The following is a 17326-nucleotide window of genomic DNA, read 5'->3' on the forward strand; positions in this document are numbered from 1 at the left end:
GGGATTTAGGCTGCCCCTAGCCTGGGCTGATCTGACTGCAGTGTAATGCAAGCTGAAGGCAGACTGAGTGTGTATTTGTTGCTGTCTCTGAATGTGTTCAGTCAGACAGAAACACTAACTTTCTCTACAGTTACTCACATCTCCCTGGGTGATTCATGTTTTTATTAAGGTTTTTTTGTCTTATTGCTTTGTGATTTTAATCTTCAAGTATTTTTCTGTGTATTTGACACCACTCTGACTTACTCTCCTCACAGGCTCAATAATACTGTTTGGAGGACAGGGTAAGCTACAGTTATTGGTTCGATTTGCTCTGGAGAACAATGGCAACTTTGTAATGTGAGGGAAGCACAAAATAGGATCTGGAAAATAATTGAGCTGTTCTGCAGAGAACACCTTATGTTAGTTGTGGAGTTAATTTTAATAAAGGGCAAACAATAAACTAAAAAATGAGTCAGAGTTAACCCAATTTAAAAAACTGTTAAAATGCACAATAAAAAAATCCTTAAAGGCATATTTTAGGCTCTTTCTGTGAGGTTCTTTTAAAATGTAATAAACAGCTAATATGCTCAGATTAGTTGGCGGCTTAAGATGACAGCTAGTCAGCCAAGGACCAAGACCAAAGCGGACTTTCACTGCGTTAAGTGAATACTGTTAAATGAACATTTATATACAGAGAAGCTGCACATTATTTTCAGATGAAATGTAGGTTGGAGTAATTTTCCTGTTTTAAACACATAACTGGATTGCAACTTGTAAAGTGTCTCTAGTCACTGGAGAAAAGAAAGGTTTATAAAATACCAATAACTTTTGTTTGCTAAAACCAATATATCAGGGTTTTTACAATGTTTTACTTTCAAATTGTTTTCTCCTGTAAATAACTATAAGCTTCTCTATAAACAAACACTCAATGTAAACAATATGACAGTGTACAGGTTCATTAAATACTGTTGGCATGAACAATGATCATGATTTTAGCATTAGGGTTGTTTTAATATGGCAGATGTCCACTTAGGTCCTCCTTCTGTTAGCCTCTCATTTTTGGGCCCCAATTATCCTAAATGAAGACACCAAGAAAAGTATCTACTACAGGTCAGATATTGACTGCTTATAACCTTTTAACAGAACCTCAGATCAAAAATTCAGAAATATCCCATCAAACCTAAACATCAGAATTTAATTGTCTTTGGGATTTTCTCTGTGAAATTACATTCATCATTTTGTTCTAGCCTTTACACTATATTGCACATGAAAGGTTGATTGATGAACATCCATCACTCTGTCACACTCTGTAGGAAAAGTCGATTTCCCAAAATAAATGTTTAATATTTTTCAAAATTATTTTTCTTACCAACTGAGGCTCCTTCTATAAGCCTCTTTTTTCTATTTAAGTTTCAGAGACAAAATGGGGCTCTACTAGTATTGCCATTGTGTAATCCCACCATGACAGTTCAAACAACATCTTTTGGTAACAGCAGAACCAAAATGAGACACCAAACCAAATATGGTGTTCTAAAACTATTAAACTGAGCTGCTCTGGGATTTTGTAGTCATGTTCCTTTAACTACTGTGCATAATCTAAAAGTGCTGTTAGAATTTAAGGTCATCAAAACAATGATATGTCGTTCCAAATGTCATTAAACGACAGAAACAGTGTTGGTATGTTTCTATTTTATCTGGATTTCAGACAGTCTGGGTAAGAGATTTCTGTGTCTGAGTTTGATCCCTCGCTTGTCTTCTTCTGTCATGTCAGCTTATCTTTCTCTTGCGTTCTGCTGTTCTCTCAGCTTACTGAATCTCACTCTCTTCCTTCATTCCTCTTTACCACAGTAGAGTGAGCATTTTTTTCCATTCAAAACAGTGATATTTTTAGTGGTACTTAAAAAAGTTAAACATATTCTGGGTTTGCGACAAAACCAAAAAGTGATATTTACTCAGTTCAAACTGCAGTTTTAGATAATGACTTCAAAATATATCTGAAAAAAAAATACAATAAAGATTTAAACATGTAGAAACCAGCACTTTTGTTCAGGGCACATTTATTCTTGTGTTTATTGGTGGTGTATTTGGTGTTTATCATTACGATTATTATTTTAATTGCCATGATAATGTCCAAATCACATTGTGGACTGCCATTTATGGCGGATTTTGACTGTGAGTTCCTGAAACATTTTGCCAAAACTTAATTTCCCGTAACCTTTTTATCTGCCCTGGTGATATGTTGTGCCTTTCAACTGTGGGAACAGGAACCGGGCCATTTTTTTAGATTACATCCCTTGACACCCAAGGACATAATTTATGACAGTTTCATGGCAGTTAAGCTCTCAAACTGCATGAAAATCACCTCTAACTCAGAGGAGGTCTTTAACAGTCTACTGATCTTTAATAATTAAAGCATGTGAGATGTGTCTCAGAAACGGTAAAAACACACATGCAGTAGCTGATGTGCTCCATGTGGACTTCATATCACTGATATGAAGTCCCTTGATTTGTGCCTAAAAAAATCAACACTATGAAATATTTTGACTTTACCTATCTCTCTCTCTCTCTCTCTCAACGCTGAAAGAGGCAATCTGTGTTTGATTTAATTAAATACCTCCAATACAGTCGGTGGATTTTTATCATTTATCAGAATTTCATCAAAACTTTATATAAGACAAAAAAGAATATTAATATGTAAATGACTGCAACAAAATGCTGAGAATACTCAACCAGAAAGAAATGTGTTACCATCCTCCTTCTACAAAGCTCTACATATAGTTCAGAGTCTAAGCAATAGGTACTACTTCCCACCAGGACTGTTTTCTGAGGTAGATGTCTATGCTGCTCTGATTTAGTCCTGTTTCCTGCTGTTGAAACGACAGAGAGAGAAAAACACACCCTAAGACTAAACTGGCTCGTGGAAAAGGTTTCTACAGTTACTTAAGCTGCCATAGCCTCCCATGTAAGTCAGTGCATCTAAAAGCACACTTTAACTGGCTGCAGACATAAAGAAATGAAGAACGTCCTGTCACATCTATGAAGAGTGCATGGTTAGTGGCACTTTCTGTTCCTGTGTGTATCAGGAGGAAGGGTATAAAAGGTACAGAGTTTCAATGGCTTTGGAATGAGCTACTTTTTGACTATATGAAATTGTTCCACAAGTCCAAAAACTCTGTCTCTGGTTTGGTAGCCTGGAGATCACTTATAGTCTGCTACAGTTTCAGATGCATAGAAAGGAGCTGTTGGGTCAGCGTTTACTTAAACTCCCATTAAAAAAGAAGGGGAAAAACTAAGAAAAACACTTTAAACTGTGTGTCATGTATTGCACTTTGTTTTTATTTTTATTTTTTTATTGCTTGGATAAAGTTTCCGGCAGTTAGAGTTCTCTTTGGTGTCTTATTAGTAGCTTCCTGATCCATTTTGGATAGTCCTTCTGCTCTGTGTGCGCTTTACTTCCTGTTTTCCTACATTTCTGAGTTTCTCAGTCTCCTGCTGTATCTAATTGTGTTCTGTTTGGTGACTGCGTCTTAGTTGCTGGCCTGCATTCAGTCCCTGTTCTGCCATTCATCTTCTTTGATTCCCTCTGTCTCTGTTCTGTGATTGCACTCTCAGCTGCTTCCACTCTGCTCATTAGTCTCATCTGTTTCTTGTTCCACTCATCAGTTCTCCCCAGTATATATTCCCCTATGGTTCTTTAGTCGCTGCTGGTTCGTCTGCTTAATCCTGCTCTGGTCTGCCCGCCATTATTCTGCCTTCATCATCTTCCCTCCATGTTCCTGTTTTTTTTATTGGATTTATTTAGTTTAATGATCTTCAGTTCATCTTTTTGGAACATGGAAGTTGTTTTTGTATGTTTCTTTTTGTATTAATAAACATCTTTATTCTTCTGCTCCAACTCTGCTTCCCTTTTGCTTTCATTTGGGTCCTCCACAACCCCCTTTTGTTAAACGGCATACCTCTATATGCCGCTGAAACACAAGGAAGACACAAAGTAATCCCCCCATTTATGTGGATTCATGCTTTTCTTTAAGTTATGACACCAGTTGCTCAGATTAAACTAGTAGATAAAGACAAACGATTGTGTAAATATGCTTTTGACTCCAGAATATGAGCAAAACATGAAGCAGTGAAATATAATGATTTGTGCAGTAAGGTTAAATCTAAAGTGCATTTATTTTCTTCAAAAGTTTCACTAACATTATTGAAGATGTATAGCATTCATAGATAAACAATGAGACTGAATGGACACATAAAAATGAATATATTACTGTAAAGATAATAAAGAATTTTTTTGCTTTTTAAATTGAGTGACAGTTGGTTATATTTTTAAAGGCAGGGACATCAGTCTAAAGCCATTTGTGTCATGTTGCTTATAGACGCTGCACCTGTGACTGAAGAGAACAATCTGTCCATCCTATTTATACGAAATGTTCACAAGGAGTTTTTTATTTTCAAATCTAACTGTGACATCAGGCTAAATGTGCACTTTTTTTTTTGTTTTTGTTACCCTGTAGGTAACATCAGAAACACAGAGCGACTAAGTTATGAAAAGCAGCAGAGCTACAGGATTATGGTGTCTGCCTTTGACTGCGGTCAGAAGAAAGCCGAAGAGGACGTGGTGGTACATATTGAAGTCAAGCCTGTCTGCAAACCTGGATGGCAAGGTCAGGAGCAACCCCTGAGAAGTACACATAATCTCTCCCCTTGAATTACTCGCAGATTAGTTTGTTGGTGTGACGGGTTTATATACTGCTTTCAGGTACCTACATGTAAAGCAGACGATTCTAATTCAGACCAGTCTTGTAGGCTTACCCTCTTTTGTGAAGGAACTTTTTTCTCGTTTTGGACCGAATGCCTCTGAAGGAAATCAAAGGACCTGACAGAAACCTCAGGAGGGAAAGCTGACCAGACTGGTCCTTTTCTCCTCTTCTTTAACATGCCAAGAGCTTGGCATTCAGTTCAGCCCATTTCCCCTGCCGCTTCACCTGTCTGCTCTGACAGCGTCTCAGGAATCAAGCTCATGCAGGAAGGAGGGAGAAAGACAGAATGAGAGGGAGGAGAAGTGGATGAAGGAAGAGGTTAAATGAACAGATAACAAGAGTGACAAACAAAAAGAAAACAGTGCCAGTGATGGGGAGACTGTGAAGGCTGTACTTGCTACCTTAATGAGAAGAAAATCAGGTTCAGGTGGTTTTGTTTTGCATATTTAATTGTCTTAGAATGCTACAAAAACTGTGGCCTTGTTATAAATTATAGCTAATAGCAATGTTTTCAAACCTAAAGTCCCAAACCCTTAACATTCCAGTTGTTACATAATTTCCATTGTGCTCCTTTGTTCAAAGATAAAAGAGAAAATTGACCAAATGTTAAAAAATATGAATAGTCCATTAGCAGTTATATAAAGTCCAGTGCAATTTTAAAGGCAAGGCAAGTTTATTTGTATAGCATATTTCAGTAAAAGGACAATTCAGAGTGCCGTACATGAATATAACACAGGAAAAGAAAACATTAGAGAGGAAAGTACATTGCAGTGGAGAAATAGCAGCAGGTTAAGATAAGTTGAACTACAAACTTAATCTAATGATGTTTCAGTTGATATTCAAAGGCAACTCTAAGCAAATAGTTTTTTGTGTATCTTGATTTAAAAGAACTCAGGCCTTCAGGACTTTTACAGTTTTCTGGAAGTTTGTTCCAGATAAGTGGAGCATAGGAACTAAATGCTGCTTCTCCTTGTTTAGTTATGGTTCTAGGTATGCATAGAAGGCTGGAGCCAGAAGACCTTAGTGCTCTGGAGGGTTGATACACTGATAATAAGTCTGTGATGTATTTAGGTGCTAAGCCATTCAGGGATTTATAGACTAACAGAAGTATTTTAAAGTCTATTCTCTGGGATACAGGGAGCCAGTGTAAGGACTTTAGAACTGGGGTGATGTTCTCTACTTTCTTAGTCTTAGTGAGGACGTGGGCAGCAGCGTTCTGGATCAGCTGCAGCTGTCTGATCCACTTTTTAGGCAGACCTGTGAAAACACCGTTGCAGTAATAAATTTGACTAAAAATAAACGCATGGATTAGTTTTTCTAGATCCTGCTGAGACATTAGTCCTTTAGTCCTGGATATGTTCTTCAGGTGATAGAAAGCCGACCTTGTAACTGTCTTTAGATACTTTTGGAGGTTCAGGTCTGAGTCCATCACTACACCCAGATTTTGAGCCTGATCAGTGATTTCTAGCTGAAGCTGTAACCACTCCTCTATTGGTACAAAAGTTATTACTTCAGTTTGTTTTTATTCAGCTAATGAAAATGTTGCCACATCCCTGGATTGATTTCTTCTGAGCATACTATATTCTATTAAATGGTAACTCACCCCCAAATTTAACAGTTTTTTGCTAATAAAATGTTAGCATTTTAGTGATTGTCTACATGTTCTGGTCATTATTTTTGACAATTTACTGTAAATTTGTTAAAATCCTCCTCTTGTGTCTAAAACCATCTTTGTGGTACCCTCCTCATGGGTACTGAATTGACTGTATTTGATAATGTATTTTGACGTCACCCAGAAAACTGACACGGCAAGGCATGGCAAGGCAAGGCAAATCTATTTATATAGCACATTTCAGTACAGAGACAATGCAAAGTGCTTTACATGATTAAAATATAGGAAAATAAAACAGAATAATAGCAAGTAGGGATAGAATGTAGAAACAAAAAATAACATTAAAACAGTTAAACTAGAACAGTCAAAGGCAATTTAAAACAAACGTGTTTTTAATCTTGATTTAAAAGAACTCAGGCTTTCCGCACTTTTACAGTTTTCTGGAAGTTTGTTCCAGATAAGTGGAGCATAGGAACTAAATGCCATCAGCTCTGTGGCTGTGTGGTAATAAAACGTCTCCACCTCGTACATTTCTCTGTATCAGGTTGGAATAGGGAGCTTTGCGATCTTATCATCAATTTTTCATGTTAATAATTTCTTTTCTTTTTTTTTTTACAAATACAGTAACTTGAAAAAGTTCCTATACCTTTTGAACTTTTCACTTTTTTCAACCATAAAGTTTAATTTATTGAGATTTCATGTGACATACCAGTATGGAGTAGCACATAATAACTCTCTCTCATAACTATGTATTATGTAAAAAGGAAACACATTATTTAAAATATTTTTAGATAAAAAAAAATCCTAATACAATCCATCTAATTTTGTACTGTAAAGTTGAAAATGAGATGTGGCACTACAGATAAGATCTATTAAAAAAAACAGCAGATATAGCAAAGGAATTAGCTCAGGTTTTAAGAGCAGTTCATGCATAACATGTAGGTCAACATATCCTTTAAGATGACAGGTGTAAAAATAAACATAGATCTCAGAAACTAATATCTAAACTCTCAAGTCAGTCTGGTATTACAGAGGAAGCAATGATTGCAGCTTAAACTGAAGTTATTTCTTTCCAGCTTCTAAGAACATTTAACTGAAAATGTTGCCCACCTCTGAAAAAAAAAACATTTCCTTATGCTAACATCCTTGTCAGTGTTGCATTATTTTTTCAGATTTTGCCTCCTAAAAGTGGCTATAAAGCAAAACCATTAACCCATGCAAAGCTTAATGTAAAACCATTAACCTCTAGTAGCTTAAAACTATGAATAAAATATAACGCAGCGACGCGTTTAAAGCCAGCTCTCTCTCCTCTCCTCTTCTGTAACCTATTTTATCGTGCAAAGGTCAGCAATCCTTCTGCAGCTGCTCTTTTATAAAGTCTCCCTCACACTAATGTGAAACAACACCATCTCTCCCGACCGTCGCAATCACAATCTGTTTCTCTCTGTAATTTTCTCACGAGACTTGATGTCGTTGATATGACATGCACGCAGGAAAAATCAGCATGTTGAATCTCTTCCACTGCTCCCATAGAGGCATTTTAGCGCACACTGAACAAAAGCCCTAGCAACTTGGTGATAAAAAAATCTGTGTTGTGCCGGCTGTCCAGCTGGCAGTAAAAAGCAAGGGAGCCCTGTTGCACTTTTTGTTTAGCAATCTCATCAATGCTTGTGTCTCTGTGTCATTTGATAAAAGAAAATGGTGGATAAATATCTCCCCTGAGATGTTTATGGTGAAGGCTATGCACATGACAGCAAAGATGGACAAACTCTTCTAATCTTATTCGTCCCTTAGGCTGGAGCAAGCGAGTGGACTACGAGCCGGGGACCGGAAGCAAACAGCTCTTTCCCAAAATGCACCTGGAAACGTGCGGAGGTCCCTTGTCTGGTGTAAAGGCCATGGTGGAGCTGCAGACGAATCACATTGGAAAGGGCTGCGACCGTGAAACGTACTCTGAAAAGTCTTTGCAGAAACTTTGTGGTTAGTAAAACCTGTATAAAAAGAGGGGCAGAGAGGGTGGATTGTTATAAAGTAAGAAGTGGTGATGTTTTAATGAAATAGTAAGGTGCTTTTTATGGTGAAGGACTATGACTGCACAAGATTTTAATTTGGAAATAAAATTACTTCCTGACATCTTAACCTTCTCGGTAGACTAATAGACCGATTTTCATCATGATCGTTCAGTCTTACACACTGTTGAAATTACCTTTTTATTTAAAAAAAATTTTTATTAAACTTTCCTGCTCAGTTTCACATTTTCATCATAAGTGACATTTATTTGAATCATTTTTACCCAGAAACATAATGTACAGTGCTTTGCCAAACTATTTATACCTTATGAACTACAAAGTCAAAGGATCTTTATTTGTCTCCCTTGGTAGAAATTGGCTTTGGACAAAAGGTTTTACTGCATTCATCTGTAACTTCACATTTATAGATAAATAAAACCGATCCTTCCACAAAAAAGCAGCAATTTACTATAAAAAATCCCTATTTGCAAAAAAAAAAAAAAAAAAAAAAAAAGAATCCTTAAAAAATAGGTTAAAAAAGGTTAATTAAAAACTGCAAAAATTGAGCCAATCTTAACTTGCTACATGAGAACCACAAGCTTCTGTATTCTCTGGGGATCTTATGTGACAGACTAATAAAAACTGTCACATAATTGGGAAGCGGATGGAAAACGATACATGGTTTTCAAGGTTTTACAATTAAAATTTGAAAATTGCTTCATGCATTTGAATTCAGCCAAACTGATTTTCAATTATATTTTTGACTTTGCTCACTTTAACACGTTTCCATATCAAAAATCTCAATGTACCTCTTGCTGTTTGTTTGAGGTTGTTGGCTGCTGACAGATGAACCTCATTCTCACTCTCCGATCTTTTGTTACCTCTAAAAGGTTGTCTTCCAAATTTGCCCCATATTCATGCCCCCCCCCCCCCCATCATCAGCTCTGACCAGCTTCCCTCACCCTGCCAGAAAAAGGCCCCTTAGCATGACACTGCCACTGTCGTTTGTGCTTCAAAGTGCCGTGTTTAGGGAGCTCCTTTCCCACCATTGTTTTGCACATCGGCAAAAAGTGCCAACCAGAAAGGTTCTTGTCACACCAGATGTGACAAGTTCAAACTGCAAACTGCAGAGAGGACTTAACCTGGCTTACTTTCAACAATTCAGAGATCTTGACAACATCCTGACAGGACTGTTGGTTCTTATGACTGATTCTCCCACCTGAGCAGTGGATCTCTGCAGCTTCTCCAAAGTTACCATGGACCTTTTGGGTGTTTCGTTGATTATTGCTCTGCTTGCCCAGCCTATCAGTTTGGTGGACAGCCATCTCCTAGAAGAGTGAGGGATTAAATAACGGTTCCTAGATGTTCAGGGCTTAAAATGTTGTGTAACAAGAGAATAACTGTATTTGTACTTGGATTAAATAAAACACAGGCATGACCCTATTAATAATTAAGGGATTAGAGACATCAGAGTAAACTTGGCTGAATACAAATGCGCAAAACACTTTCCAGTTTATTTGCTCATGTTTGAGATCTGTGAATGTTAAAATGAGAAAAGGGAATATTGATAATTTGGTAGTCACAACAGTCAATAAACCTTAAATGAAGGTATTTAACCATTTTTTAACATATTCCTCCATATGCTGATACTTTGAAGTAGTCTCTCCTAGACAGACTCTCTGAACAGTTACGTATCCTTGCTTTATCTTCTGTCTGGCACATCCAGGCGCAGCATCAGGCAGCACCGACCTCCTTCCTGCTCCCAGCCCCTCCGCAAACTGGACCGCGTCTCTGCTCACTGACAGTGGACGTGAGAGCGACCTAATCTACAGGTTTGACGGGTACCAGGCTGCAAATGTTCCCGCGCACGTGGTGCCCCAAAACCTGACAGACCAGTTCACCATAGCAACATGGATGAAACACGGGCCGAGTCCAGGGCTTAGAGCTGAGAAGGAAACCATACTGTGCAACTCTGACAAGACAGGTGGGGAAATCCCTTATTAACCTAATGTTGGAGCTTGATGTGACGATGATATTTCCGTGGATTTTTTTTTTCTTACATTTAAGCAAGACTGTTGTTCTTTCCTAAGAGCTCAAATTTCTTTCTTTTTCTATAATTAAAGGCATCCAAATACAATATAATTAAGATAACTCACAGAATGAATTATTATCCTCATAATGCATAACATAAGCACGAGTCCTCTTTAACCTTTTTAACACTCCATATCTATACTGTACAGCTTAAAGTGCATAATGAAACATCTAGACAATGCATGCCATCTAAATTTCCCAACAGAAGGCTTATTTGCTTAGAAATTACTGTTTTGAAAAGCAACGCTTGGGATTTTCTTCACAAAAAGTGGGCTATTTTTCAGACGTATAAGGCAAACATTGGCTCATCACTGGGGATTTATATAAAGATAAAGATCTTCTGGCAGCGTTTAATAAACGGTTTACCATAAAAAAAAGATCTAAACGTCAGGTATTCATTTAGAGGACTTGGATATTAAAGCAAAAATAGCACGCCTCATGTTATTTTGCGCATAAGGATCATGTTTAACTCTTGTTGCAGAGATGAACCGCCACCACTACTCTCTGTACGTTCACAACTGCCGCTTGGTGTTCCTGCTCAGAAGAGATTTCACTCTGATCGACTCTTACCGACCCGCTGAGTTCCACTGGAAACTGGAGCAGGTGAGGAGAAGTGTGCGTGCATGTTTGCAAGTGTGTAGGCTTGTCTGTGCCCCGTCTTAAACCGAGGGTGATTCTCTTCACCAAGTGAAGGGCTATCGCTATTTGTGTAGTGAAGGGAAACGCTTTCCCCTCTAATTACTAGAGGCCTTCCATCACTTTCTTCCGCTCGCGGCGGGAGATAAGAGCGCAGCAGACACACTTATGCTACAAGTTTAAACACACACACACACACGCACATGCACACATCAAGAGTGGAAAGTCTATTTAGCTCTGGTTAATGGTTCTTCCACCAGCAGATCCCTGCTATCTGTCATTTACCTGGAAAGTTTTTGAACCTATGTGCAGTGAAGCGCTCTGTTTCGGGTTTTTTTTTCTAGAGCTGTTTTGACAGAAAGCAAGTTGCATCACATTACGCTGTCTCAGCTGCTGTGGGAGGTTACAAAGAAACCGTCAAACGTTGCGCGGTGCTTGTCTTGTGTTAAGTTATTAAATGCGTATGCTCTCCTTTGTCATCTACATTTAGGTTTCGTTTTGTAAAGACACATCCTGTCTTAACATTCATTAAATGCTATGACCTCCAGTTGTGGATCAGACATCATGCGGAGAAAATGCTGTATTCTTTCACAAATGTTCCTGAAAGCCCCGCGTGCGGTTTTTCTCCCGTCAATTTATACAGTAGTTCCAGTGTTCGTGCAGCTTTCACTGACAAACCGAGCTCTGCTAAGGTCTTGCATAAGAAATTTTCACAAGCCGTTGCAAGGCGTGATTTGCAAAGCAGGCAATTTCCCTGAAGTTTCAGTCTCCAGCTTGACAGTAGTGGTGGCCTCCTTTCTTCAAGTCGTTGCAGTGCAGGGTACACCGTGGTAGAGTTGCCAACCTCAAAGATTTTAATGAGTCCCTTTAACCTCTCCAAGCAATGACTGCTCAAATAAATTTTCTGAAATAAAAACATATATAATCGTTGTTTAAATAAGTCTACTTAGTTTCTTCTAGCATGATTATATAGATATTGTTAAATGGCTGATCTGCTTGGTTACTGTTAGGATACATATTATGCAGGTGTGGAAAATCTGGTTTTGTTCTTTTTGTTTGTTAAACCGGGTTTTGTAGTCAAGCTCTGTCTCTTATTATTGACTAAAAACTTGCATTTAGTGCCTCGCAGAAGTATTTGTGCCTTTGGAACCTATTTAAATTGTGTCATGACACAATAAAAAAGCATGTGTATATTTTACTAGGATTCTCTCTGATGGTCTGAAAAAACAAATTGTGCGTCACGTGGAGTGAAAGCAAACTTTGGAATTACAGTGCATAGATTTGTAGCTCTCACTCGTTCAGGGCTTGCTACTACCATCTTTGCACGTGTGTAGACTTTTTTTTCCCCCCCACAATTTCTCCATGCTGAATACATCAAGGTTAGTCTGATCAAATGGAGAGTGTAAGTACGGTAGTTTTGTGCCACAGAATCTCAACTACAGCAAGGTTTTGACTTTAACTCAAACATTTTAACACATTTAGTTTTGATCCAAACCAGTACATTGTAGTTGTGGCTGTATGGTTAGGATCATTGTCCTGCAGGAAGGTCAACATCCACCCCAGTCTCAATTTATTCCCCGGCCCCTAACAGTTTTTCATTCTTGCCCTTCATTTATCTCCATCCATCATTTCTTGAACTCTGACCAGCTTTGTTCTGAGTGTTGCACAGTGTTGGTGTCCTTGCACACGTAATTTGTGCGTGCGTCCCAAAAGGTTTAAATTTGGTCTCATCTGAGCAACACACATGTTTTAACATGTTTCTGCGTCTCCCATGTAGCTTGTGACAAAGTTTACATTTTAATTTTTGTAACCTTCTTTGATGAGTTGCTTTCTTTTTGCCTTTGGTCCTGTTGTCAGATTCTTTGATTAATCTTCACTTTAGTTAGATGCCATGTCTCGGTAGGTTTGTAGTTGTGCCATACTCTTTACATTTGTGTTGACCAATTGCACAATGCTCTGGGAAATGTTTAAAGCATTGGGACATTGTTTTACAAACTTTAAACTTTTCCACAACTTTACCTCTCAACTATCTGCTGGTTTCCTTGGTGCTCTTTGTAAATATTCTCTAACAAACCTATGAGAACTTCACAGAAAAGCTGTGTTGCCAACTTTATATGGCTTGACACTATTTATAAATTAGGTTGCCTCTAAAGAAAATTCCTTGTGTTGGATTTTGTTTAGAGTAGTCAGACTTAAAGGGAGCTGAATACATATTTCTGCCACTCTTTTTTTGTTTAAAAAATAAATTAAAACTATCTCTACAAATCCCATTAAATATATATACATTACAAACCTTGTAGTTCCAAGTTCACAAAATGACAAAAAAAAGGTCCAATTAATGCTTTTGCAGGTAAGTAAATATTCTTTTATGTCAAACTAAAACCCACATTCTCATGTGAAGTTAAACAGCAGCGTGTACAGTATATCCTCCAGACTATCTATCATAGTGTTTGTTCGCTCTCGCCTAGAAAGGTTTATAGCGGGCCACTGGTTCAACAAAATGCCTTTTCCTGCTGTGTACCATTCAAACAGGCGTTTGTTTGGTCTAGGTCAAAGGTAGATTAAAAAGTGTTTTTCTCATTTTGCTGTTCTTTTCCCTGGAGCCTCGGGAGGTGAACGTGACAAAGAAATGCCACCCAAGCTGCAGAATGCAGTCTTCTAAGCAAACAACCTCCAGACTCTTCTCTTCTAGTTTATTACTGTGGCAGATACAGACAATTCAATCAAGGACAATACACAAATGGTGGCATTTAGCAGCGCTTACGTTTATTAAAGATATATACAAAATAGCAAGCATATTGAAGGAAAATTAAACAAAACAAACTAAAAGACAACCTTAATTGTTTTTCATGCTCTTAATAGTTAACTAAAGATGCTCAGCATCCTGTGTTAAAGTATTTAAAATGAGCATGCATCTACTTTTTTGTTTTGCATTATTATAATTATAATTTACATGATACATTAAATTATAAAGTGGAGCTTAAGCAGGATTTCAGTCTGAAGAAACTCCATTGCCTACCTCCCATCCAATCAGACTCATCCGTCTTCATCGCAAGCCTATCAGCTTTGAACTGCTCCTCCTCGAAGCCAATCAGCATCCTGGGTTCATCTTAAAAGAACTCCACATCCACGTCTCGGACTTCTGCTCAGCGGGGAAGCGGTGACTGCGCGTGTCTGGTTTGGACTCTGATGACTGGATTCAACCCACCTCCATCCCCTTCTCCACCATCGTAGCAAGCTCCGCCTGGCTTTCCTACGGTCCTCGTTCAACCTCGTCCCTATCAGAGTGTAATTCCTCCTGGACTCTTATGGAATTCCCAGTCACTCCTTTAAAACGGTCCGGCAGAAGACCGCCATGCTGAGCCTGGTTCTGCCAGAGGTTTCTTCCCAAAGGGGAGTTTTTCCTCTCCACAGTCGCTTCATGCTTGCTCATCATGGACAGTCCATGCAAACCTGTGTTTATCAAGTTGGACATCTAGCTAAAACAGATCATCATATGGACTGAACAAACTTCGTTTATCTCCACTCCACCACCAGTTTCAGGCCTGGGGGGAAATATCCCTATTCTCATACTCCTGCTAATGCATATTCAAGTATAATTCAGCGTGAATGTTTCCTGACGAGGTCTGAGCGCCAAAGTCTTAAAATATTGTATCAATAAAATTCTTCTAATTGCCTTTTCTATCCGTGTGAGTTTTTTAGATTGAAGTGCATGTATAAGTTGATAGATGATGGTTTAAATAATGTATGCTATGACTCATTTCTTTATTTTGCTTGGACACTAAGTTTCCTCTCTGTATTTTAGCTTAAAGGACCAAGAGTCAAGGTTTGCAAATAAAATATTATAATGCTAAAGAGTCGTGATTTGTGAAAGTGATTCAAAGGTTGACTTATTGATCTAGTTTTATGGTTTTCAGTTTTACTTTTTATCTCTCCAAGGATTCAGACTTCCTAGTAATTTGTTTTTTTATAAAAAACATTTAATGGCTTTGTTAATGTTTTTGCAAGTTTATTTTAGACATGTGATGCCTTTTTTAATCATTTTAGTCCAAAACCTGAACATTTTCAAAGAAAGATTTTTCTTTTGAAAAGACCACCTCACTACGAGCTCTGCACTACGAGCTATGCCCTATCAGACATTTAAAAGGCTCGAACTTGTAGGATTAACCTGTGTTGTGTCTACAAATAGAAAACTTGGAGAAAATCAATTTCAGCCTGCCTCAAAGACAGTTTGTTCCCGTTTATTTAGTTGAATCTATGACCAGTATTCGAGTTAACACAGATTGTCATAGAATAAAATTTTAACACCAACAAGGCAATTCCTTGGAGCGAATACCTGGCATATAGAGGATGATTAACTGAAGGAGTATGCATATCTTAGGTCCTGTTTCTCAAAGACATGAATGTTAAACATTCTGTCTCTCCTGTGGACAGGTTTTTATTAGATCTGACGCTTCTTTTCATGTCCTCCAGCTATTTACCTTTCTCGTTGCTTTGGCATAAAATATTCTGTTATAGTCTGGTGCAAGGACTGGAGTAAAAATGAGCGACAGACTAGCCAGTTTCAAAACTCTGAGAGACCTCCAGAAAGCCCAAAGAACTAATGATCCAGACTACTAAAAAGATTAAATGAAAGTACGGCCCTTTTCACTCAAAGATTAAAGAAAGAAAAATCATGTTACTTTTTAAAATAATTTATGTTTTTATTAAATCTACTTATTATGCCAAGCAGTTGTCAGTCACTGATATGAAATTATCCAATTTCCACAAGTGCAAAAAGGGGAGAGGGGGAGTGATGGTGTAGTGGTTAGAGAGCAGGGCGCTTTTGTCCTGGAGAGGCTGCAAGGTTACTGGTTTGACTCTCGCAAACTGCCACTCTGGGTCCCTGAGCAAGACCCTTAGCCCCAGAATGCTTCCCAGGCTCTGCCCAGTGGCAGCTCACTGCTCCCTGAGGGACAGGTTAAATGTGGGGGAAAAAAAATTCATCGCAATGTATGTAGCAATGACAATAAAGATGATTTATTATTAGAAGCGAGTGAAAATAAGAAAAAGAAGAGACTTGCAAGCTAAGTAGGAACTAAATCATTTATACACTCAGCAGGAGCAATAGCAGGCTACTTAATCTGCAAACATTTTTGTGCCAAAAAAGATTTTATCTAAAGATGTGAAAAGTATTTTTTTCTTGGTAACTTGCAGGTTATTTTGCTGGATCAACATTTGTCCAGCGAACAGTCATTGACATCCTTCACAAGGAGCGTAAAGCACAAAAAGCCTTTTCTAAATAAACCTGCTGGGAGGTTGAGTGAAAGGAAAAAGCGTGGCAGAAGAAAGTGCATGACCAACAGGAATAACAACAGCCTTGACAGGATTCTGAAGGAATGTCCATTCAAGAGTTTGGCAGATATTAATAAGGTGTGGATTGCGGCTGGAGTCAGAGATTGAGGAACCATCGGACACAGACATATACCGGTCCAGCAAGTGTTGCATTTGTTGCATTCTATATGTTTAACCACTCATGACCCAGAAACAATGGCAGAAGCATTTCAGCTAAGGTAAGGAGAAAAAGCACTGAACTGATGCTCAACGGTCAATTTTTCAAACAAAAGCATTTTTTTTTTCTCTTTAAATTTGAATTCCTGAAGTTCAGTGAAGTCCTGTATGAAGTTTCTACATTTGGTTATGATTTTAGGAGCGGTGTAGACCGACGGTGTTGGTGTGTTTTATCAAATCCACAGTCAGCACAGCCATCTACTAAGACTTTTTAGAGTACTTCATCCTTCCTTCTGCTGACAGGCTTTATAGAGATGCAGACATTATTTCCCAGCAGGACTTGGCACCTCCTCACACTGTCAACACCCGTTTCAATGGCTGTGGTATAACTGTGCTTCATTGGTCACTGAACTCACCAGATCCAAACCCCGCAAAGAATCTTTGGGGTATTTTCAAGAGGAAGATGAGACATCAAACCCAACGATAGGTTGTCTTCTCAATTTATTCTTGTGCTGCTCAAGTGTGCAAAAATAATTTAATTCCACATGTTTTTGACTCAGTTCAGTTTGTTTACATATTCCCAATTCACAGGAAATGTCATCTCAAGGCACTTTACAAAATAAAATGTTTATTTTAGATGTAGGTCTGATACATATTATCTAGTCTGTTGAATCTGCTCCTAGATACAGATTCAGTTATAAAACAACGCAGCCAAGCTTAGTTTATTATTCCAAAAGTTTTATTTCCAA

The 17326-nt window shown here is 38.2% G+C and overlaps 1 protein-coding gene across 1 annotated transcript in view; it reads left to right on the forward strand.

Moving 5' to 3' along the window:
• clstn2 (calsyntenin 2) overlaps positions 1-17326 on the forward strand; it is a gene marked incomplete at its 3' end in the record, with an annotated part of 96213 nt that overhangs the window by 35678 nt on the left and 43209 nt on the right. Inside the window, 4 exon segments of the mRNA XM_036130931.1 lie at positions 4494-4643; positions 8146-8331; positions 10087-10344; positions 10933-11054. Coding sequence (XP_035986824.1) covers positions 4494-4643; positions 8146-8331; positions 10087-10344; positions 10933-11054 — 716 coding nt within the window.

The sequence above is a fragment of the Fundulus heteroclitus genome, unplaced genomic scaffold (genome assembly GCF_011125445.2).
Source record: "Fundulus heteroclitus isolate FHET01 unplaced genomic scaffold, MU-UCD_Fhet_4.1 scaffold_395, whole genome shotgun sequence".
In the NCBI taxonomy this organism is placed as follows: Eukaryota; Metazoa; Chordata; class Actinopteri; order Cyprinodontiformes; family Fundulidae; genus Fundulus; species Fundulus heteroclitus.